This window comes from Erpetoichthys calabaricus, chromosome 6, assembly GCF_900747795.2.
Source record: "Erpetoichthys calabaricus chromosome 6, fErpCal1.3, whole genome shotgun sequence".
Taxonomy (NCBI): domain Eukaryota; kingdom Metazoa; phylum Chordata; class Cladistia; order Polypteriformes; family Polypteridae; genus Erpetoichthys; species Erpetoichthys calabaricus.
In genome coordinates this window covers 28,488,460-28,514,750 of record NC_041399.2, presented here as the reverse complement: position 1 = coordinate 28,514,750, position 26,291 = coordinate 28,488,460, and the positions used below count along the sequence as shown (strand labels likewise).

General features: G+C 34.7%; 1 protein-coding gene across 1 annotated transcript in view; it reads left to right on the top strand.

Moving 5' to 3' along the window:
- Positions 1–26,291, top strand: part of LOC114653241 (centromere-associated protein E-like) — a 402,188-nt gene that overhangs the window by 188,818 nt on the left and 187,079 nt on the right. Inside the window, exon 23 of the mRNA XM_028803441.2 lies at positions 9,071–9,317. Coding sequence (XP_028659274.2) covers positions 9,071–9,317 — 247 coding nt within the window. The remainder of the gene's footprint in view (positions 1–9,070; positions 9,318–26,291) is intronic.

Below are 26,291 nucleotides of genomic sequence, written 5' to 3'. Positions count from 1 at the left end.
AGCTTTAATTACACAGCTCAGTAGTTTCTTCCAGATTACTGCAATTCTCTGTGTAAAGAAGTGCTTCCTGGCTTCAGTCTCAAATGTACTTCCTCTTAATTTCCACTGTTGTCCTTCAGTTCATATGCTGATTAATAGAGCCTCTCTGAGCAGTAATATAAATCTTAATTTCTCCTAACTTATATAACGTCATAAGAATTATAAAATGTAATTTTTCATTTCTCCTTACTTGTTGTGCAGACTCTTTTAATAGTGTATGCAGCTGTATGGTGCTGTCATCAAAGGCAAGGGCTGCAGCAGGAGCCGATAGCCATTTGCTATTGCAAAAACAAATATAAATTTAAAATGTTCTACTTTTATTATTATATTAGGCCCCATATCAGCAAGATCGTAAGTGTGAAAGCTGTTATACTTGAATGAATTGTGTAATTGAGTGTGCGTGTGTGCTCTTTCTGGACTGAAACTAGGGATGTTTCCATATTTGTGTCTAGCGCTGCTGCGATAGACTCCATCTACAACATGCAGTCAGATTAAGCAGATTTGAGAATGTATTTATGTATATGTTAATAGAGACACAAGTTATTGTACTGTTAGGAGAGGAACACAGTCACAATATCTGTTTGTGTAAAACGATTTTACTTTTGGCATTGCTTAACTGTTAATGATTATGGTTGTGTACTTATGAAAGTCATAAATACTATATATTTGTGCAAGATATGAAAGTGTAAACTATATGTTTTTTATTTATTCTGTTAATTATTTAAAGTTTAGTGGTATTCAACTGTATGATTTAAGTTAAATCTGTCAATAAAAATACTGAACATTATTTTTAACGACTTTAAATGCCTTCCAGGTCTCACTTGTTGCTGTTGGGGTTATTTGTCAAAGGTAAACATTAGCAATACATCTGATTTAAAGTAATTTGGTTCTTTCTTTTTTGCTTTCTTTCAAGTTGCAGTACCCTCTTAAACTTTATTGCAAGTTTCTAGATAGATAGATACTTTATTAATCCCAAGGGGAAATTCACAAGTTTTCAGTTGTGCATTTCAGTATTGATTGAATAAGATTTGCTGTCTTTTTTCAGTGCTAGGCAAAGTCAAATTCTTAACTGGTTAAAATGTCATCACTAGTACCTGTTTGTGTTCCAAGTTGTCTTAAACGAGGGTGCAAGTATGGTTTAGACAACCAGAATCTAACAACAAGGCAGGCTTTTCATTTCTTTTCATTAGATACAGTATGCCATCTTGCAATATTCGTGGTTGCTACACTGTTTGCCTGTACAGTCATTCAAACCGATCTTAATAAAAATTGCACTTGAAAGAAAAGGGTAGGTAATTTTATTCAAAAAGCAGGTGGTAAATTGTGTATAGTGCTTACAAAGCAGGCAAGCTTTATTGTCATGCTGTTACAGTATCCTAAAAGAGGCAACCTCTTAACTGCTTTCTGCATTAGTAACAAGTTTTTTAATTAGATTTTTAAATTGCCATGTTCAGCAGGCACAGTGAAGCAATTACAGGGTAATTAAGTCCATTTAGTGTGTTTAGCAATGCATACCCAATTCAAGAGGAAGGAAATTCTCAGTCCAAGGCAAGAGATGAAAATTAAGTGTGGTTTAGCCGGTTCTAATGTTAAATAAATAGTAGTAGTTGGTTAAACGATTCTGAAACATGCCACAACGCATTCTAATATAGAAAACTCCTTACACCTTTGTCTAAAGCTTGCCTGGATTAGGAGTAGGCATCTACTAAAACCTACTTAATAAAAGAATGGAAAATGAACCTGTCCTGTTTAATCCTGTATCTACTCATTTTGATTCCATGGTAAGGCCTCAGCAAAGTGCATAAATCACAGCGCCTTGAGAAAATGTCGGTCCTGTTGCAGCAATGTTTTAGGTCCTCAACCAAAATCTAATAATAGAGGAAGAGCTCCAGTGTATTTTTTATTTAATTTACATTGATTCATTTAGCAGACACTTTTGTCCAAAGTGACTTGAAAAGGAGGTCAGAATTATCACATAAACGTCAGTCTGTGGGAATGTTTAGGAACAAGTTTTACAGGACAAAGTCACAAAATAGTGATGAGTGTAAAATTAGTTAATCTTTCCCTAGTTTCCAGAACCTTATCAAAGCCATTATCAATTAGACAGATATTCACCAAACAAGAGAGCCTTGAAATTCTTCTTCAACGCATGAATGAAAGGCTCCGAGCTACACATGAAGAGAGTCTGGATTGAAATTTCAGAGGTGGCATCACCAGACGCCTTTTACTAGCACACCTGAGTGTACTGACCTGTTGAGTGCTCTGTAGGGCAAGCCCTAAAGGATTTGAATTTAATGTGTGCTGCCACAGGAAGCTGGTGTAGTGACCTGAAAAAAGGAGTGACATGTGCCTTTCTTGGCTGGTTGAACACAAGAGGTGCTGCAGCATTTTGATTCATCTGTAGTGGCTTGGTAGCACATGCAGGTACTCCTACTTTTAGAGAGTTGTAGTACTCCAGAGGTGGCACGAGCAATGCCTGGAATATGGGTTGTGCCCCATACCCTGTCGGATATGGTCTGATCTTGCAAATGTTATATAGAGAGAATCAGTGTGAATGAGAGACCGTTGTAACCTGTTGTAATTTATCTAATGAAGACTTTCTAACACCAGCTGCTGCTGTGTGAAAAAGTAATTGTCTATGTAATGTTCTCATTAAGAAGCTTCTGAATGAGATATTGGGACAGCTTAGCTGTTAAGCTGTTTCGCACAAATATTATGAAGATTTTCTTCACACAGAGAGCCATAAACATGTGGAATAAGTTACCAAGTAGTGTGGTAGGCAGTAGGATGTCAGGGACCTTCGTAACTAGACTTGATGTTATTGTGGGGGATTTAAGTGAATAGGACTGACAGGTTTTGTTGAGCTGTTTGGCCTGTTCTCGTCTAAATTTTTCTAAAGTTCTAATGAGCTAAACAGAGTAGTTTAATGGAGTGAATGTTCTCTCCTCGTTTGTCAAATTTCTTATGTTATTATGTTCTTATGTGTAAATGTGCATGTGTCTAATGCAGTTTACAAGTCCAATGAATTAAATCATTTTTAATATATTTCAATTTTTGTGATTAAAGCGAGGAAAGGAGCAGATAAGACTAAATCTCTGCCAGAATGAACTTAGCAGAAATAATACTGTATGTTCAACTGTAGTCAGCATTAAAAGTACTTGAAAGGGCAAAAGACTCATTTGGTGTGGGGGTGGGGGCGTGTTTAAAAGCCCAGAATTGACCGGTATCAGGCAAATGACAATTGAAATATTTTGTAAGTATACAGAATATCTTTCTGAAAACTAAATATTTTCATTGCATACATTCCATGATTTCACACTTCCGTGCACTCCCGAACTGAAAGTTACTTGTTTAGGAGTAGCCAATGACTCCATCACCAACATTGCCTTGTGCAGTGCTGGTTTCAGAGGAGACCACTCTCTGCATAGTCATCCTGCAATCTCCCATTCTTGCTAGTTTTTGAATGGGTTCACTTATCTCTTGCTGTGTTATTCACTAATATTATTATCAACTGCACTGATAAATAACCATCATGTCAGGTTTATACCTCTCTATACCTTGCTGAACAGTATAGTGTTTGGGAGGTGTAGAAGCCTGCCTCTTATTTGATTCAGTTCCAGTTTATTTTTGTGTAGTGCACTTCTCTGAGTACACACATACAAATCCACAGCTATAATGTGTCATTGGAAAATCGCTAAACCATACATTCACGTACATGAACACACAAACTGTTAAACAAACAGTAGAATGAAGTGATTTTAATTTGATAAATATAAGAAAAACATAACAATATAAAACCTACCAATACAGATTGCTTTCAATTTAAGACACACCTTTTTTCAAAACTTAAATTTGGGGTGCTTCTTAAATTTGAGCTGTTTCAGTGTCACACCTCATATCTTCTGCAGATAAACAATTACAGGAAATGAGCTCTGTGGGCTTCTGCAACCTAAAATGATTCGGCATGTGGGCTTGTGAAAAAGAAACTGATTTGGTGTGCATGGGCTGGTCAAGTGAAATTGATTCCACAAAAGAAAAAAGAAATACAGTGTCTGGAGTGTATCCTAATTTTGAAGGCATGCTAAACTGGAAGCAGTCTGCCATTATTACTGACAGACTGTGTGTTGAATTGATAACAGAAAAGAGAAAAATAAAAATTCAGCATTCCTGAAGAGATTAGTCCTTTTGACAAAGTCACAATTCTGATTGCATAGGCAAACTGGCTGGATGCCTAATCATGCATTGTACAAAATTGTTCAGTATTAAATGAATTCCTTTACTCAGTGAATTCCAAGACTACCAACATCTCTTGTGTCACTTCCCAGTGGGTAGGAATGAGCCTACCAATGGAGCAGTCAAATCAGGTGCTACAGAAAGATACCAAACAGATAAACAGAATAGAAATATTGTATTTTTGAGTAAATGACTAATAATAACAGTTGCAATGTGACAGCTTACCACAAGCTCTAATTAGAGTATGCTAGACTAAAGTAGAGAGTCTTTAGGCCAGGATTTAAATTCTGAGACATATTGTACACTATGGTGCATCCTTTATAGGAACCGTTGGAGTGTTCCAAAACTTTGGGGATCTGTAGCTGAAGACTGAGTCTCCCAAAATAGTTTAATTCATCCCTGGGGCCTTTAAAAAGATGGTAGATTGTACAATAAAGATAAGACAGAAAGCAAGACTTAAGTTTGAGTTTAGCAGATTAAAGAATGCCAGTTTCAGAATGCATCAGAGTAAAGGTAGCTTTGAAATCCATTTATCTTCTTAAACAGATTTGCATAGAATAAGCTTCATAGTGCTGTTTTTTTTTACCAAGAGGAATGCAGCGAGTCTTTAGAATTGTAAGGCTATTCTAGAAGATCTTTGTTGACATAGTGGTTTATGCAGAGTATGAAGTTTAAACTGCAATTTAATCACCAAACTTCAAGCAAATCAATCAGTGTAATTTTTGATATTTTGGGGTTTCTTAGTTTTAGTTTTTCTATTGTATAAGTTGATTATACCCATAAATATTCATATAGTAAAATTTCCTTTCATTTTAACTATATGTGAAATTGTGTCTTTGTTGATGAATGAGTGACTCAGCTTTGCAATATATATTTATATATTGTGTTGTGTGTATGTACATATATTAGGGGGCTTTGCCCCCCGTTCACTTCGCTTGCCAACCCCTGGGCCGGCGCTACACCTTAGCCACTTTGCGGTTAAGCCGCTCCCGTATGGGTAAACGGATGTACAATTTAAACAGATTGTTATTTTCATGGGAATTGTTACATATGCATAATTGAATTAACTATTTCACATTACAGTGAGTAATTAACGATATTAAAAAAATAGTAAAACATAATAATTTGAAATTAAATTATGTTTCAGGTCGCATTAGAGTTATTCATTGCATTATACAATTTCGTTCTGTTTGGATTTGAAATTAACATGCAAATACTTTTTAAACTTACACTTTTACTGTAAATCTTCAGTAAAAACAATTTTTGGAATTAAATTTTCATCAATATCACATTGAATTTTGATTCTGTGTTTGGACTTACATCGTGACAACGCAACGTATAACTTAACCGTGAGTGAATTTCGTTTCTTTTTCTCTAATAAATAAACCGACTTTTTGGAATGTTTGTCTCTGTAATGTGTTAATTGTCATAGCAAAAGCTATTCTAACGGGAAACTGTTAACGTTTTAATATGAGTGGCATATCAAGATCTCCATTGGTGCCTAATGTTATCCGTGGAATATGTACTACATTACCTTTCTTGGATACATACTTCTTTCAACAGTAATTCAGGCAGTGGAAGACCGTACGGTGTTAACGGTTGTAGATATTCTTCGGGATATTGTAAGTTGATGTTTTCATCTTCCGCACAATCACCACTAACTGTTTCAGCATAGTCTATTGATACGCATTTAACCAATTTTCCGTGTAATCAATGGACAATTTTCGTGTTAATAAATCGCTAGGATTGCCCATGTACTCGTTTCTTCTGTTGATAGCCGTTCGGGATGAAATTCTTCAATACGATTTGGACATAATAAGTCTTCTTTTATTGGGAACTTAAAGGGAGGAAGATGTAAAAATTTATAAGAGCTAAGAGAGCAGGAACTATGTCTGTCAAAAGCATTAACACAAATGAGAGGTGAGAGGGCTGTGTGCGTGTTTGAATATGGTTGAGAGAAGGGCGGGACTTGAAAAAATCTCATCGCCAAAGTCTTGTCTCGTAGGACTCAAAATTATCTCTTTGAAAAAATCTTGTCTCAGGATTTCCCTTTATTATAGAGAGATATTTATTGTGAGCGATGGCCGGGTAATGATAATGAATATGTGTTTGAATTCTGTGGGGGTTGGGGAGTATTCCTTTAATATATAATTGTGTTAAAGCATTCTAATATGAGGATTATTTTTTATTCTTGTGGGATTAAAAGTCAAGTCGCACAGTCTTTATTAAAGGAATATTTTGTGTGGCTAAAGGTTGCATTTAACTAAATACAAACTGACGTCTCAAGAAGAATTTCAAACAAAGTTGCTAATCTTTTCACTGTAAAGTGGTTGGTTAGAGTTACATTGTAGCAGCTGGGTTTGATAGTCCATGCCAACTCTGGTTTTCAAGAACACTGCAATAACCTTTGTCCTCTCTTTCACAAACTAGAGTTTTTATATAGTTCTACAGTGAACAGTCAGTGTGCTTCCAAAAATGTAATTGCTGGACATCCTAATTGTATAAAAAACACATTCTCTCTGTGTCTGTTTTTTTTCTTATTTTAGTTTAATAATCAATTGTTGTTGACATTGCTATTTTTTATTAAAATATACTGAGATTTTACATTTATGCTTGAAACCCTTGGTGAATTACACATTCCTTTTTCCCGCTTTTCATTCTGTGTGTAATTTATATCCTCTTATTTAAAACATGCTTCATGTTAATTATTTTTATCATGTATTTTTTTTTCCTTAAAATAACCCTGATTATTTTGTATGAATAATGTTTATAAATGTTAATTTAATATATTAATCTGCCAGTTTCAGATATGTGAACAAAAATGCAAGTGACAATCACTGGTCAACGCCAATTGATAGCTGTGTCTTGTGTACCTGTAATTTTAGAAGAATGAGGTCCACCATCTTTAATCAGTCCCAACATTATAAATGCAATCGTGTTTGTGCAGACTAAAAACAGTGAGCCAAAATTAAGATTTAGTAGTAATGCAGAGCTACTGAGGATTTTTATTTCCACCACTATAAATAAAGAAGACAAGTGAGACATTTTAACAAATTTTAATCTCATGTTTTCATACAGAATGGAAACAATAACATTTCTTGTGTAATAGTAGTCTATGGTGACCAACACCAGACAACAATAAACAGTATCAAAAACGTCCATGAAAAAATCTCACGTTACTTGTTTTGCGTAATCCACATGTTAAGTCATCTAGTTTTATGATCAGAGCATCCCAAGCACATGTGTTTTTAGGAAAATTTCATTAAATAAACTACTTCTGGAAAATGCTGTTTTGAATGAAAATGGAAAGCACCTTAACACTAGAATCCCTGAAGCCTATGAAAAAACTCATAATCCCGGGCCACCTTAAATTCCTTCACACCTCCTCATCAGCTCCTTTGTTTTCCAAATGTGTCTAGCAGCACAGACAGCAAGCAGCCTGCTATCCCATCCCCCCACCGACACAGCTCAACTCGCAGAGAAGATTCTCATAGCTCTAGTTCGTCTATGTGGGTGTGAGGTGCCTGGAATTGTAAAAGGTAAATAATATATTATCATTTGGAATACATACATGTCATGTGTGTTCCGTGTCTACAACAATCTATGTAAATACAGGATTAAGGGAAATGCGAGGCAGTAATTGTTGAATATATAACTAAAACAGGAATGTTTTTCTTGTTTTAGTAATAATTGACAAAATGTAGACATGAAGTGTATAATGTGTGAAGACTGAAGTCCAAATATCTAATTAATACTTTCACAAAAAGTACAAGTACTGTATAACAAAACAAGTGCGTTTTTATGCAAGATTATAACAGAAGAAAAAGAAATCGGGTTAGGGTACAATACTGACACAACTGCGTGGGTGGTGCAGAGGTAAGAACTGCTGACTCATAATCCAGAGGTTGTGAGTTTGATTCTGAGCTCTTTTTCTGTTTGCCTTCTTAAGTTAATTGACAACCCACTTGCAGCAATTACAGATTGCCCCCTTGCTGAAACAAGCTCATTTAGAAATAGAGAAACATATTGCACAGTGCTGACAATTACTTAAACGGCCCACTTGCGAACTACAATGGCAACCTGGATTGCGACCCAGTGGTTAAGAAACACTAGCTTAGGAGACTCACCATGAATCCCTTGCAAACCGAGGATGGCAACCAACAACCCACTGGTGGCACGAACCAGAGACTGAAAAACACAGCCTTACGTGGACCCATTATGAGTATGCCGATACTCAAAGATTGGTTTGTGCTACTCTGTAAAAGCAGTTAAAGTATGCATTCAGTGACTCACACCAGACACACAAAACTTCAGTTGCAATGAACTTACACTTTATGCAGAAATCTAGCCAAATGGCTGTTCCCAAATTGAGTCGAAAGTCGGCACATGACTGTATGTTGTTATGCCAGAGGTAAAAATTTTCTTTTTTTTTTTGCAATCCATTTTAATTTGAATTAAAGCATTCAAGCTTTTGTTTTAGTGTGTTATTCATGCATTCATTTCTGTCTTCTTATTAAGGCTATCAATGCAGGCATTGCATCTCTAACCCTTTTTTTTCAGCATGATAATAATGCTTTTATGCTTCATCAGTAATTATTTTGCTTGTTTATGTATTCATGTGCATATTTAATATGAACATAATTATATGTATTTTTTATAATATATGATTTTTTTCACAGGTTATAAGTAAAACATATTCTTAAAAAATCTGAAATGTACAATTTAAAAGAAAGAAATTATAAAAAGTAAAGTTAGTGACATATGTAATTATTATTATATATATGATTGTTTTTCACAGGTTATAAATAAAAGAGATAATCTTCTTAAAAAATCTGAAATGAACAATTTACAAGCAAGAGAAACTATAAAAAATAAAGTTAGTGAAATTGAAAGATTAAATAATCTAATCAAAGAACTTCGATTGGAAAACCAAAGCATTCATAAAGAGAAAAAACAGAAAGAAAAGGAAAATGCAGCATTACACACAGAAATTCAGAAACTGAATGAGGAGCTTCAAGTTATTCACAAGCAGTACACAGAAATTGGTAAGAACTTCTAGTATATTTTCTGAGTGTAATTTGAATGATTATGGTAACTGGTATCTTTTTTCATGGCTTGATTTTATGATATAAATGCATCTTTATCCAAAAATGCATTAAGGTGTTTTTTTCTGTTTTTCTTTTTGATTTATATGATACATTATTTTTTCAAAGTATTCAAATTAGGTTAGTACATTTTTCATACAAAAGATCCGATCCATCATTAATCAACAGTACATAACCATGCCTTTTTGTGTGTTTCATGACTAATGCACAGCTTTTTTGTGCAAAGTGAGTCATTTATCAAAAGTGCTTAAATTTAACCAAAATTCATTTGTGTGAAACAGTTTACAAATCTGCATATTTCTGTCCCTGTCTATGCATATTAACTGAATGGATCAATAATAGAACAACGCAGTAGCCCAAAAAAAATAAGGAATAACTTTCAAGGACTCACCGTGGACACTGATGCTGGGCAGTTCCCGTGAGTGTAATTTTAATGTACAGTATAACAAAAGATGTCCCTCTAACCATACAAAAATTAGAATAGTGTACTACTTTTTAAATATGTCAGATTTTCTTTTGCCTTGTACTCTTGTTGGAGGAAATTTTGGTTTTCTGACATACTTATTACAGGTTGTATGCTAACTTGTCTGTTTAGATGGGAACTGGAATTTCTGTGTCATTATATAAGGGTCTTTCTCATACTAAACTTTATTTTAGTTATGTTTTTTTATGTACACTGAAGCAACACAATATGCTGTTGTGTTTTTGTCACCAGTTTTCAGAGCAGCAGCATGTAAATGGTGGATAGATGGACAATAAGTATAAGAGTTGGTGTGAATTCAGTTTGTAGCAGAAAGAGGCACCTACTACACGGACAAAGCCAGACCCCTAAAGGAGTGTCATTCTTAATTTAGGTTTATGCATCTTACTTTGCAGGAGTTGAATAGTTAACCTGTTGTCAGCCAAAAAGTGAACCATGAAGTCTATGAAAGAATTCACACTGCAAAAAAAATACTTTGAGAGGTTGCTATTCAGGCATTGGATAAACACTTCCGCATTTTCAACACTCACTTGTAAAACAGCATGAGCCTCTTCTCCATTAATTTTCACGTTACGTCTATCCTCCAACTACTCTGCTTATGGCCTCAAGGCCTCATTTGGATTGATGAAAATTCTTCATTCTTCACCGCATTAAGGTCCAGACAAAAGTCATTAGGATAGCAGTCTTTAACCTCCAATACAGAGATGACCATTCCATTTTTGTGCTTGCCACTAAATACTCTGAGCCTCATCGGTGTGGGCTGCAAGAACCTTGGACTTCCTCTTAATCTGAGGAAAACCAAAATACTCAACCATGATGTACCTGGCTAGAAAACTGAGGTGTATGCAATCAAAAATGCTGAAAAAATGTTAAGTGTTGTTGACTGCTTTCCATATATCAATAACTAGCTGATCTGAAAAGGTGGCCAGGACGAGGTTCTGTACTGCATCAGATTTTCCAGCACCTCATTCAGTAAGCTACAACAATGGGTCTTTGAGAATCATAATCTCAAGAAGGAAAACAAGCTACCAGTCTGTAAGGCCATTTGCAACACTCCTATCCAACATGGTAGCAGGACCCAAGTTACATAATATTGTCTCATGCCTTTGCATCATTGCTGATGCAAGATTCTCCATATCAACTGTGAGAACAATTGTTCAAATTTCATCATATTCACTCCATGAAAAATGACTGTTATTTAAATCATGATATTACAGATTTAACCCTGCTGAATGGGCTGCTACAGATTTCCCAATTATTGTCTCCCCAAACAAGCATACTGCTTCAGGCTTAACCAAGACGAGAAAATCTGAGGTGGCCAGAGAAAGCAGTTCAGAATACTCGCAATACTTATCATAAACATAACTGGGAGACCCTGACTACAGAATGCTTTCCATGGTGCAGAGTAATTCATAACACAATGGTTTACACTTGAGGTGTGTGTTATTTTTTTATTTTTTTTTTTAAACCTTGGGGAAATTGTACAGAAAAAATGGTTTCTTGAGGTAGATGTGAAAATGGCAATCAGATTTTGGTATTGATCAACACAACCATACCAAGACCTTTTTGAAAAGATGGTCACGATCAGTACCAAGAGAACACCAGAGCAGTTCACATCAAGTATAAACATGATTCAACACAGGATCGATTTAACTACAGAATTGTGCATTATGGGCAAAACTGGGCTTGCTGTGGTAGTCTTGCTAAACGTCTGTTCCCGGTAATTAAGGAATCGCATTCAAATCATTATAAGTTGAGGGTTCACATGGAGCATTAAAGCAATACAAGGTTAAAATAGATATGCACATAGGTAACACAATTCTCATGAAACAACTTGCACAACTACCAGTCAATATGCACCTATTCACCTGCGCATGTAATTAAACAGCAGTTGAAAAAATTCGAAAATATATATGACGGTGGTAAGAAATGAATAGCAGCACCTTATAAAACAGAACACCCTAGGCTTTCAGTTGATGTATGCACTGGGGTGTTCTCTCAATGCAATCACTCTTCTGGTGAGATGCAGATATAGAGGCATACTAACTTTGAAATATGTAATAAATATTAATCAGACATTCCAAAATGCACATTATTAAGAAATATTTATAACAGTTAAGACCGAAGACGTGATTAGAGATCAACTAAACTGAGGTTGTGTTCATATGGTGGCTACTGAAGAGTACATATGCAACATCATACAGTTAAGTGAAACTCACAAGATTCATATGTTTTTCCAAAGACAGTGCTGTGAAAAAGTACTTTCCCCACGCAGTTTTTCCTGTATTATTGCAAACATTTGTTACTTTGTTTTCAGTTTTTACACCAGAATCCAATTTTGGACAAAAGACATTTGAATGAACAAATAACACATTTAAGCTCATTTAAACGATCCAATAAATAAAGTTATCTAACACTAACTGGTACTGTGTGAAAAAGTAATTGTATCTAGTTAAATTGCCCTAACTAAAGGGATAATTAGAGTTAGCTGACTGGCAGAGCAAAGCTTGATTAAGCCAGCACTGCTCAATCGAAATTTCAATTATTTCAGCAATTACCATTCGAGTCAAATTGCCAACACAAAAATTCAACAAGCTCATGATGCCAAAATCAACCAACATTTGTGAAGAGATTAGTAAAAAAGTTTTTTCAGCCTGGAAAGGACTATAGAACCATTTCAGTGGCTCTTAGACTCCACCAAATCTAGTGAGCACCTTAATGACCAAATGAAAGACACTTGAAACATTTTCAGTCTTCCCAGAATTGGCAAGCCTGCTAAAATTACTCTAAAGGCACAGTGTAAAATCATCTAAGAAGTAACAAATGATTCAAAATCCTCTAGGGAATTGCAGGCTTCTTTTGCCTTTGTAAAGGTCAGTGGTCATGACTCTACAATCAGAAAGACACTGGGCAAAACTGGGTAGCAAGGGAAAAACCACTGCTAATCAAGATTAATTTACCAGGAAGCGCCTAAATGATACCCAGGCTGTTAAGGGGATGTTCTGTGGACAAAAGTAGAGCTTTCAAGCTGACTTGAACCCAATATGTATGGCATAGTCTTAAAATAGAATTTTAAAATAAGATGATCATATCAAGAAGCAAGCATGGTGGTGGTAGTTTGTTGCCTCTGTATGTGAATGACTTGCTATAATTGAAGGAATCATAAATTCTTCTCTGTTATAAGAAAAAATTTAAGGAAAATGATTGAAAAAACCTGTGTGAACTTAGGTTGAAGAGTACTTGGATCATGCATTAAGAAAGTGATTCAAATTACAAAAGGAAGTACATATCAGAATAACTGAAGAAAAAAAAATACAATATTAAAATTCAATATCCATATTTAAACCTAACAAAGATGCTGTAGTAGGACCTGAAAGCAATTAATGCTGAAAAAAAACTTACTAGAATGCCCTGCTTTACTTTATACACTGTGCCAGTTGGGGTCATGTTTATTCAATCAATTAATTAAACATTTGAAAAAAAGTGATACGACTGTGTCCTACCGCATGATGTCCTCTTCCTCATCTGACTGCAACCTTTGGTATGCACTCAATTGATTTGCTGCAGTGTTAAACTGATGGAATGAAGATCAGCACCTCCAAGTCTAAGGTCATGGTTCTCTCATGGAACAAAGTGGACTGCTCTTTTCAGGTGAGAACTAATCAACTGCTCTTAGTGGCAGAGTTCAAATATCTTGGGGCCTTGTTCAGAAGTGATGGGGGAAAAAAAGAAACATGAGACTGACAAGAAGGTTAGAGTGGTGGCGTTTGTTCTGCGGGCACTGTACTGGTCCATGGTGGTGAAGTGAGAGTCTAAACACAAATCTTTCAGTTTACTGGCTGATCTACACCCCTGTACTTACCTACGGTCATGAGCTGTTGGTTGTGACCAAAGAATGAGATTGTGAGTACCTGTGTCAGAAATGAGGCTCCTTAGAAGGGTGGCTGGGCTGAAACTTTACGACAGGGTTAGAAACTTAACAATTTGCACGAGTCTCAGAGTGGAGTTACGGCTTCTCTAGGTGGTGAGGAGCCAGTTAAGGAGGTTTAAACATGTTGTAAGGATGCTACCCTGGATGCTGCTCCCCCTAGATCTGCTCCAGGCCCAACGTACTGCATCGAAGACTCTGCGGCAAACCAAGGACACTGTGAGGGGATTATATCTCTTGGTTGGCTTGGAAATATATGGAGACTCACTTGGAAGAGCTGGAATCTGTAGCTGAGGACAAGGAAGGTCAGGTCTGACCTGCTTAACCTCCTGCAACTGTGACCCTCACCCAGAAAAGCAGGTTCAAAAATGACTTAAGATGAGAAAAAAATGCGTGCCATTTATCCAGTTTTATATTTTAGTTGAAGACCTTGGGAGTATTTAGTGCCAAAAATGTTCAGCAAAAGACAGAATCAAATAGGGGCAAATACTTTTATACAGCCCTGTATATGTTTTTATACATCTTTAAAATTTCCAAAGACAAGGAATTAAGACCAGGGGCCTAGGGTTGATGGTCACAAATGTTTGAGTTTGTCCTTTTATGGAGCATTTTACCTTAGGTTCTTTACTCCATATACACACTGTCAGCAACACCAGGATATGTTAATAAACATGTAGGAAGTAAAGGTAAATGAAAAACAGTATCATGAATTATCTTAAAAAAAAATAATTTTGTTAAATTATAGGTGAATTTTTACCACTAATTTTCTGCATTGCACAGCTGACTCTCTTGTTAGAAGCATATTAGATTGTCTATGTTCAAATTGTTTAAAAGAGAAAGCTTCTCATACTATCCACCAGTGGTGTCACACTCGAAGGTTGTGAACCAAATCCTGCCCATGGACCTTTTTAAAGCTGTCCTCTTAATTAATATTCAAAACAGCATACATACAGCCAATGATAACCATTGTTTTCTTCAAAGACCCCTTTAAATGTGCAATTTCATCTATGGATTGAATGTGCGTATACTTCAACCAGATTGTATTCACATCTGGCGTTAGAATGTGTCTTTAGTGTTCGCTCACATTTGTCCGCACTGTGTACCTCAACTACTACTCTTGATTTTTGTACATGGAGAGAAAGTGCATTTGAATTTCCACTCATGATAAATGTGGTTGGCTGGCTGTTCTGACCAACTCTGAATGTGATCTGTGATTGCCATCATGTTTTACACTAATTCTTTGGTTTTGTTTTTTTTAATTTGGTCAAATGCCATATGATCTTGATGCAAGTTAATGTAGGTATAAACGTATGAACTTTGCTGTAACTACAAATGTCACCCATGTTCGGACTGCCATTCTCATTCGTCTTTATTTGCACATGTAATTTTTTTTTACTCCATGCTGATTTCAGTTTTGTGGCTGCTGGTAGCTTTCCCAAATTAGCTGCAATGTCCAAGAGAAGCTGATAAAGAAAGGAAAGATACTTTCAAGAAAGACGTGTTGCAGAATATAAGACTGACAAACAGAGAGGTACGCTTGTGTCTCAAGGTGGCAGTTGTTTGTTAGTATATTCTGGACCACACTGGGTGTATAAAGAATTATTTCTGACCCTCATTAAAATTGAATTTGACACCCCTGCTGTACACTATAAGCAGTTTTATTTCAATAAAGGACCAAGTCAAAAAACACTTCTAAGATCTAGTCAATAAAAAATGGTTAAAATTTCAACATAAAAAATAGGTACAAATCTTTGATTTCCACACATATATCAAAATAAAAAAAAAAATTTGGACATGAGCGTCAGTAGGCTGAACTGTTCTGTAACATTTGAGTAATTATTTACTGCTCTGATGCTGATCTTTCTGATTATAAAATAGGTCATCACGATTTCAATTGACGCAAAGTTTTCATTATTAATTGCAGAATTATGGCATTTGAGGGTTCCTCTAGAGCGGTGTTTCTCAAACTCAGTCCTGGGGACCCACTGTGGCTACAGGTTTTTGTTCCAACCAGATTCCTAATCAGTGACAACACCTGATAACACTGAGCTCATTTAATTAGCTGGTATTTTTTTTTCTTTTATTCGACATTCAGAAAAGCATGTTGTTTTACATTTATAAGACATTTATAAAATTTCTGCTTTTGCTATAGATTTAAATGCTTAACTTTCTTTTGTTGATTTCGTTATACTTTGCTCTTTCTCTGTGCAGTTTTTTCCCCCTTCGTTGTATCTTAATAATGACAACTTAAAACGAGCACATCAGACACGCTGGCAAACAACACACTGAATAATCAAAGGCTGCAACTACTTTAGCATCACACCCACTAATTAGTAAATAATGGATTAATTAAACAATTAGAACACCTTGAAAAGTAGAATGAAAATCAAGATGAAAATACTGTTAAAAAGAAAAAAAATACATTATTCCTATATAACTGCTTGGTACATTTTAATATTTTTTTTTTTTTTTTAGCAGACTTAGTTTTCTAATTAATATTTTGTTCCCTAAACACAGAACTTGGGAAATATCAGTTCACTTAATTAGCACAGGAGTTCAATTAAAAAGAGCAGCTGGTTGGAACAAAAACCTGCAGCGACAGGGGGTCCCCAGGACCAACGTTGAGAACCCCTGCTCTAGAGTGCCTCTTCCTATTGTACAATCTGGCTCAAAAACTAATCAGCACTTCATCATCTCATAACAGGCTTAAGTTTCTAGTTTGGCATCTTTCTGTCCAGCCATTTTATCTCTAGACCGTCCTCAAGAAACTATACAACACAGACACACACATATGCTCATCATTGAAATATCGATATATTTTTTTTTTTGGTATCGGGGAACCATAAAAACACTGAGATCTGTCGAAAACCGGAGATTGAAATTTTTGACAAATTGAAAGCTTTCGCTCCTCCCCCTTAAACGATAGATAATGGTTGGGGTGGGGTGTGAAGCAAAAGTATTAGTTTTCATTCGCTGATTAAAATGGCGTAGATTATTCAATTTAATTTAAATAACAAATATTAATATTTAAGTATGAAATAATAATTATATACAGAGATGCAACTAAGACATACTTTAAATGCAAGCAGGACCTGCAGGACAAACATTTTTATCCAAACTGCCACATAAAAACTGTAATTGTGGTTTCTTATTTACTTAATAATAAATGCAGTGAGTAAGCAGTGAGTTGTTTCTTGTGATGTAGTGTAATATTGATGACACCATATAAAATAAAAACTTTTTGATAGCAGATAGTGTTAATTAAATTTACATATTTTTAAATTAAAAGAAGCTTCCTTTTGAAAGAAATGATACTTATTTCATTATTATTGGTACATTCTCAGCATCACATTTATTTTGAATAATTCACACTGTCCTCTCTCAAAAGAGCAGTTTAGTGATGTATTATATTATGTGTGAAGGGGTAAATGAAGAAATACAGCTGTAATGAAGAACAGTAGAATCCTACTACAGGTAATGAAGGAATACAGATCAACATAACTAAGGTTTAGTATGTCTGGATCTATCTCACAAATGCTTTTCATCTGATTGTCATTGCATTAGTACCTTTTGTCATCTGTGTAGCAGCAGGCCAGAAAGGAGAATGATAAGCTAAGCTGCAAGTTTTTAACAGTAATACAGGATTGAACAGCCAACTGTCTAATTGATTATGCCACAAAAAAAATTTTTGTTCAAAACTTTCAGTGTTTTATTTTTAAAATCTAGTTTATTTCGTGAAGAGATCTGTGTTATATCTGAGTACCTTTTCTATAGAAAGCCAAAAACCAACAGTTTGTGTTTATACTTTGCTTTTTTTAATAGTCAATTAACCGTCAACTATGTTTTGTCTTTAGCAGATGCAAGTTTATACAGACCTTCACTAACTTAAAATAAAACTTTTTAAATTGTATCTTTAGAAATATATATGATGTGAAATTAAGTATTATCTTATGCTCCTGCTTGTTGACTGTAGAACTCTTTTGAAAATATTTAACAAGCTTTTCTGGTTATGTATACATGGGATTTGCAGTTCACAAGAGTGGAACACTCTACTGTGGTGAAGGGTACCTAAATTGGATTCTGTGCAATTCAGTTCCTTTCAATTTCATTCCAAGAAGGAAATTTGGGTTGTCAGCAGGATTTACAGAGAGACAACAACATAACGTTAAAAACACACAGATATAATACAAGTAAATGAAATATAGCAATGAGCATAATACTTGAAGTCAAACATTAGATCAAACAGACATAAAAATTAAACCAACAATATGAGTTGACTGATGATTTATGCAAATGCTAACTGCGCATCCTCTGATGTATGCCTATGGATGTTTATTAAAATGAAACTTATTTATAAAAATTATTAGCAGTTGGAATTATAGAGTATTTTAACCAGTTGCTTTTTATTCTTGAGCCTGTGACCTGTTAGCAACAACTGCAGTTGAGAATGTAGTGACTGAGTCAGGTCTAACAAAATACATTCTGTTTTCCATAGTACTTTCTTGTATTCATATTGTTTCACTTTCTACACATTTTATTGAATTACAGATTTAATTTTAAATAGGTACATTTTCTATTTTTGCCCATCAATTCACACTCAATAAATGGCTAAGTGAAACATGTTTTTAGACAAGAAAAATTAATTAAAATTAAAAACTGAAAAATTCTGGTACGGAGTGTCACACTCTAGACCACACGACCACACTTACTTCATTAATATACAAAACATTTTACATACGGCCTGTGGTGACTGTTGATTTTCCTGAAGACCATGTGTTTCAGATATACATTTTATCTGAATATAGTTTAACGTTTACACCTGGCATTAAAATTCAGACCCTTTGCTCTGGCACCCAAATGGTGGTCAGGTGCATTCTATTTGCTTTAACTCTCCTTGAGATGTGTCTAGAACTTGATTAGATTCCACTTATGGCAAACTAAATTGATTGAACATTGTCTAGAAAGGCACACACCTGTGTATAGAAGGTACTACAATTCACACTTAAGGTCAGGTTAATAACTGAATCATGAAGTCCAAGGAACTCCCTGTAGATCGCCGCAATAAAATTATGGTGAGACATACTGTAGATCAGGAAAAGGGGTTAAAACCATTTCTAAACCTTTGAGTGTTCCCAGAAGCACAGTGGCCTCAATAATTATGAAATGGAAGAAGTTTGGAAACCCCAGGTTTCTTCCTATAGTTGGCTGTCCAGCCAAACTGAGTAACTGGACAAGAAGGGTCTGGGTTAGGGAGGTGACCAAGAACCCAATGGTCACTCTAACAGAGCTTCAGAAGCCCTTTGCTGAGGTGGGAGAATTTGTCTGAAGGATGACCATCTCACAAGCCCTCCATCAATCAGGGTTTATGATAGAGTGACTACACGGAAATTACTCTTGTGTAAAAGGCAAATAGGACAGCCCACTTGGAGTTTGCCAAACAGCATTTAAAGGATGCTTAGAGGAGGAGGAAAAAGATTATATGGTTTGGTTAGACAAAAAACGGAACTGTTTGGGTAGAACTTCAAGCACTATGTCTGGTAAAGACCAGGCACTGCTCATCACCCGCCTAATACCTTCCCTACATTTAAGCATGGTGGTGGTAGAATCAGGCCCTGGGGGTGCTTCTCATGTAGTGACAAGGAGATTGGTCAGAATTGAGTGAAGGATGAGCTTAGCCAAACACATAAAGGTCCTTGAAGAAAACCTACAAAGACCTCAGACTGGGGCATTTTTGAAAACATAATTTCACTTTGTTATTTTGGGTTATTGAGTGTAACTATGGCAAATGAATATGACTAAAATTAAATCTACAATACAATTGTGCAACACAAGTGGGCAGAAAGTCAATGGACCTGAATACTTTCTGAATATAACAAGCAGAGCATGCCCATTTGATTCCTTTTTTGTTCTATAATACAAGTCGTCTGTCTGTTATTTTATACATTTTAGTAAAGAAATATATATATATATATATATATATATATATATATATATATATATATATATATATAGTAGGCTTCTTTTATTATAAACATGTAGCATTTGAACAAGACAGTGAATGTTCTATTTTTTATTTTGTTTTCTGCACTTTAGACCAAAAAAAGAATAGCATTTAAGTTAGACTTCTGACAAATGATGTGCACACAAATGAAATAATATTGCATTTTTTTAGTGTGGGTGTTTGGACTACTAGCAGCTTAAAATTTAGTAGTCTTGACAGTGTCTACATTTTACTAACCTTCTTGTACACGTATTACAAACACAACAGAACGGACACACTCCCAACAGTAAAATTAGCTGGTCACATTCATGCATCGCCTATGTGCACTGACACCTCACACAATCATATAACTGTGATTTGGTATACTTAGCACAGATGTATTTCAGTTTGTAAAATAAATAAAAATAGAAATAGAAAGATTGTATCACAGCTCTTTAAAGGTCCATACTAAAAACAGAGTTATTTCAAGTGGATCAAGTTGTATGGTTAAATAAATCAAGTTAGTATGTTAAGTACCATATTTAAAAATCTGTGGAGCTTTGAAAAATGTTGAAAATGTTTGTTGTTTTTTTTTGCATACACATATTCTGCCAGCTTACCCACATGTTTATTGGTGAGGCAACACAATACCAGTATCAGACACAGAGGTGTGGTGTGCGTACTTCTCAGCCTTATTACAATCTTGAATCACTTCAAACTGTAGAAGTTAAAAGTAATTTTGTGATTCCTAGAATTGTGAAAGGAAGCAGGGAGACTCTGAAGTGTAGCCATGATCTCATTGTCTTTAGCATTAATACCTGGACTACCAGCCTCTCCTCAGTAACCTTTACAATTACCAGCTTGAAAGGTATTAGATCTGTCATATATGTCTGCTCTGAATAAAACTGTGTTTAAATAAAGAATTGTCACATCTTTATTCACAAAATAAGCCTCAAAGTGATTTAAGGCTACATTATTTAAATGTATGCCATTGTTTGTTCAGTTACTGAGTTATTATTATGTACAGAATAAATGGCACACACTTCAACGTACAACATTTATTCTTTGAAATATTGTGGTGCTTGCCTAGACTGTTGCATTTGTCAAGTGAATCAAGCTTTCCAGATGATTACATAATTATAAATTTGAAAGAAATTTGAAAGAAATATATGAGCTAATGCAAATTTTGTTTCTGTTCCTTATTTTTTCAGATGTACAGTATGTAATTTTAGAACGATTCACTTTATTATACAATATGTTCCTTTATTCAAACTTTATTATGTTGGTTCTGGGCAGCTCAGGTACAAACAAGTTTGAAGGCTATTTTAACATACTCTATACATGTTTTGAGCTACCCAGTTTTATTCATTAATTAAACAGGCAATTGCTGTGTTACTAATAATTAACTATTACATATTGTAAGCGCTGATTTTTGTGTAAAGCCCCCTATATTTTAATAACAGAGCCTAACCAACAAAGCCAATCACTGGGCCTGCTCGTCTATAATTCAGAATCTGAAGTTAATTTAACACACACATCTTTGGGGTTATGGACAGTAAACCAGAGCATCAGTAGAAAAAATATATAAACACACTGATAACATGTAAAAATCCACAGGCATAACAACAACAACAACGTGCATTATTCTAGCCCAAAATGCTAGACCAGCTGTAACCGCTGTCTGCTCCCCTTTTAAAAAAAAAAAATTTAAATATTGTTTTCCCCAAAAGTGATCCACATTAATTACCAAGACATTATACAGAAAACACATTTACAGATAAATTTTAAATACTGTAATGCATTGAATGTACGTGAAGCTAAATGGCAGACATGAAATCAGAAGAACACGGTACTGTATTTTAAAATAGCAAAATGAAAATTCAAACATATCTGCTTAATAACACTTTTATCAATGTTGTGCTTTATTTAAAAATGAAATCATTATACCAGTATTCCAATATTCTGTTGCCCTATATTAGATTAAACAAATACATATAATAGTGCTGTTCACGTTTTTTTTTAATGATACTTCTTCTTTTTAACATTCTTTTGTAGAAAAAATTTTGATTAGTTATAATCCAACCAGTATGTGTGTTAAATCAGTATAAGAACATGCAAGAGTTGATTTTCACTGTAGTGAAATTTCTGTGTTTAATTGTGGTAAAAATGTTCCTTTTCTATTTTTATAGTTGTTTTAAAAATGTGCAGCTCATTTTAAAATTTTAACTTATTTATGCATTTATGTTATATTTATAATAAATGATTATCTGCTGGGCGGCACAGTGGCTCAGTGGTAGTGCTGCTGCCTCGCGGTAAGGAGGCCTGGCTTCGCTTCCTGGGTCCTCCCTGCGTGAAGTTTGCATGTTCTCCCCGTGTCTGTATAGGTTTCCTCCGGGTGCTCCGGTTTCATCCCACAGTCCAAAGGCATGCAGGTTAGGTGCATTGGCGATCCTAAATTGTCCCTAGTGTGTGCTTGGTGTGTGGGTGCCCTGTGGTGGGCTAATGCCCTGCCCGGGGATTTGTTCCTGCCTTGCGCCCTGTGTTGGCTGGGATTGGCTCCACCAACCCCTGTGACCCTGTGTTAGGATATAGCGGGTTGGATAATGACTGACTGACTGATTATCTGCTTCAGTTGTTTTATTATTTCTTCTTAATGCTGGCCTACTAATAATGAATTGGGTTTGTCCTCATTTGTTCTTACTTGCCTAATTTAACTAGCAGTTAAACAAAACTGATGTTCACAACATTTTCTCACATCTATAGTTTTTTTTTCTGTTTTCTAAAACACCTTTCATTTGTAGTATTGTCTGAATAATTGAAAAACTCATACTTACAGTACAATGGTTACTTACATATTAGTTTTTCATACAATAAAACTTGAGTAACACACATTGAAAATGGAGTTTATAGTACTTTGTAATTGTTTGTTAGAAAGTTGCCTGCCTTCTCCTGTCAGAGTTGGATATATATTGAAAAATGTAAGGTCTGATTATCCAATACATAAAGCAAATGGCTTCTCCCATGCTTCTGCCTTAATATTATTATTATTGCTATTATTACTATTATTTAGAATAAATGCTTTGTGGTTTATGAGAATAAGTGTACCTTCAGCAGTCAGGCTGTTTATGGTAAAGAACTGAAACAGATTCCACTTGTACTGCATATTTTCTTTTATACTACACTATATATTTTCCTTTTTTTGTCAGATTATTTGTCATTTGTAACACATGCTATCAGCTGAATTTCCCATTCAGAAATAAGAAAGATTACCTTGAACCTGGTCTTTCAAATCAGCTGAATATACCTGCTCTCTGCATTACTTGTGTGGCCACTATAGTTTTTTTTCTTCTTTTCACTGCATGTTGTACCTGTGTGTGTGATGAATAAAACTCTTGAATCTTGAATAACACGAGAGGCCTTACTTGCTGAATCATAAGGTCAAAGTAAACATCATTTTCTCTTTATTATCACATAAATCAACATCTTGTTATAAATATATAAATTATGTCATTTTTTTTCAAATGAAAGAGAATGCAGAATGTGGTTTTATAAATTAATTGTTTGAACTACTGTGGAGTTAAGAGAGCATTTCACATAATTCTGGAATTAATATATAGTAAAATGCATTACATGTTAATCTGGTGGCTGAAATTAGCAAAAACTAATTTTTAAGTTTTCATGAACCGTATTGTTTATATTATGATCACTGAATTCAATACATCGATGCAGCTTGGCTGATTTATTATTTTTTTACCTTTTGTGCCATTTTGCACCTTTGCCAGCCACATGCATATCTTTTTTTTTTAAAGCAGTCTTTTTAATTAAACGCCATAATGTTCAAAGTTATTTAATTTGTTTCTTTACTATTGGTTCAGCTCTGTTTTACACTTACCATTCACAATAAGGATTCCACATAATGTGACTTTTCCAGTGTTATTATGCAGTCTGGTACCTTGCATTAACATGCATTATGTTAACTAAATGTTAACGCAAAGGTCATTTTTCATCTATCATTAGAAGTCTTGGGATAGCATAGTGGTGCAGTGATCAGTGCTGCTGCCTCACAAATTCAAAGTCATGGATTCAAATATTTGGGCCCATACGCCATCTACATGGAGTTTGCATGTTCTCTCTGTTTGTGTAGATTCTCATCCAGAAGTTCTATTTTTCATCCTAAAGTGATATGTGATTGATTAATTGTCCAGAAAAGTACTCATAATTTTGACAGAGATCGTGCACTTTTTGGAAGCATTGTAAATATATTATTATTAAAATAACCAAAATTGCAAGGGGAGAAAATAAAAAAAAATATGATTTCATTTATTTTCTAAGTGTGCCAAAATTTATTTTCTTTTCATTTTTATTTTATGTGAAATAAAATAGGTAATTAAATACAATATATATGTTCTTGGAAGAAACCTTAAAATCACAAAAAAATAAAAATCTTTGGGGAAAGTAAATTATGAAATTTCAGAGCCAGACATTTAATTCATTCTTACAATTAAGCAATTTATACCTTCTTTTTGTTATATTTTTCATGTGTCTGCCTGTAAGTGTAACCAGAAACCAAGCAAACAGAAAAGAATCTCAGTTAAAGAGTATACAGTAGTGTTTGAATACAGTTTGCCACTCTTCATATTACATTCTCACTATAAACTACGAAGGTCTTGTTTTAGAGCAGCTCTGTTCCTTAATATTTCTAAATAGTATCATTTACATTTTCTAGATTTTATAGGTTGTATTTTGTCTGTCATTCAGATTTTATTTGCCGTCTTTGTCTACATGTTAACCTTTTGTCTGTTGTCGCTGACTTTTTTCTAAAATCGTTTGGTTGTACTACAGGTGTTTAGATATGAATAGTAGCTTACCAGCACATGCTATCTTTATGCCCGCCTCTTTAAGGTGAAAGTCTGAAAATCACCTACATTCGTCATTATGTCTGTCTGTCTGTCTTCATGTTACAACTTGGCTCACAGTGAAACAGTTTCGATACGCTTAATTCCTTAAGGGAATTTGTTGGAAGAGTTGAGTTTTCAATAAAGTAACAAATAGAGTGCTCTGCACAAATTTTAGAAATTTCAAAAAGCATCAATTTGAAAACAGAAACATTTTGTGCAACTTCAATTGCTGAATTATTTCAAGTTTTAAACTTACCTTAAAGGATGTTATTTCAAAGTGTCTGATTCGGATGTTTTTTTTCTTTTTACATGTCCAATAACCTCTCCTGACATAAAACAAATCCCAAATACAAGTTACTGACACGGCAGCAGAGATGTGCAAGTGTGGGATCTCATTGTCACATCAGCAGCTTGTGTGAACCTCTGCAACTCACTTGTGCTGCTTGAAGATGTACCACGTATGATAAATCATCTTTAGAACTGTAAAAGTAAAAAATGCAAGCAAGAAAACCAACAACTCAGTTAAATTACCGAGAAATGTATGAAATGCAAAAGCAGGTTTCCAAGTGTGGCTTGGTTAACCACCATGCATATGATGAATAAACATGTACCTGATACTTACATTACACTAAATCAACAAATTCTATAATTTATCAACAATGGCCTGCTATCCGTCAGGGTTTGTTGCAGCCAATAATTTTAGTTTGAGATTTCAAGATAGATTTTAACTCTCCTTCAAGATACTACTTTCAAATGTTCTGTTTAAGAAATAGGAACTTCAGTTAGCCATACACCTTCCACAACCAGCAGCTTTTTACATTACCTGAGTTAGAATCTGGTTACAGGGACAGCAATTTTAGCAACCACAAGTATATTTATGTTTGATTTTTTTTAAATGGTATTTTAAAAATACTATTAAAGTATGTATTTTATATACTGTACTAATGTATGTAATTACATCCTCGCTGTTACTTTTGAAAATGGTTTATCATCACAAAAATATTTAAGAAACAAAAATGTGATGCTTGTTTCTTTGATGAAATAAACAAAAATGAAAAATATATTTCAGCTGTCAAAACAGTTAAGTCCCTGAATATACCTGAATGTTATGCCAAGTGTACATTTTCTTATTTTATTGGCTGTCATTATGTCATGCTTTCTATCTGGAATTTACACATTTTCCATGTGCTTCCCTGGTTCTGAGTACTTTTAAGTTAATTTACTATTGTAAAATGTTCTCCTGTGGGTGTGTCCAGGAGTGGGCACAGCAGAGGATTGGCACCACATCCATTGTTGATTCCTACCTCGTGCCCAGTGCTGCCAAAATAAGCTTTGCCCTTCCCTCACCCTGAATTAGATTACATGAGTTTAAGAATGTTAGCTTATGGTATGTCTTTCCTTTTTATGTTGGTGTGAAAGTAGCTACAGAGTGTAGCTTTCATATCATGTGTGGCTACTACCTCATACGTATACAGCTTTAGAATAAACTAATAGTATTTTGATATTTAAATATTGGCTGATATAACTCAAATACTAAAAAAAATTCAAAGTAATAAATGTGTATTTATTGGCAAGCCTTCTTTCTCTTTAAATAAATAATGTTCTATATTTTGTCATGCATTTGGCA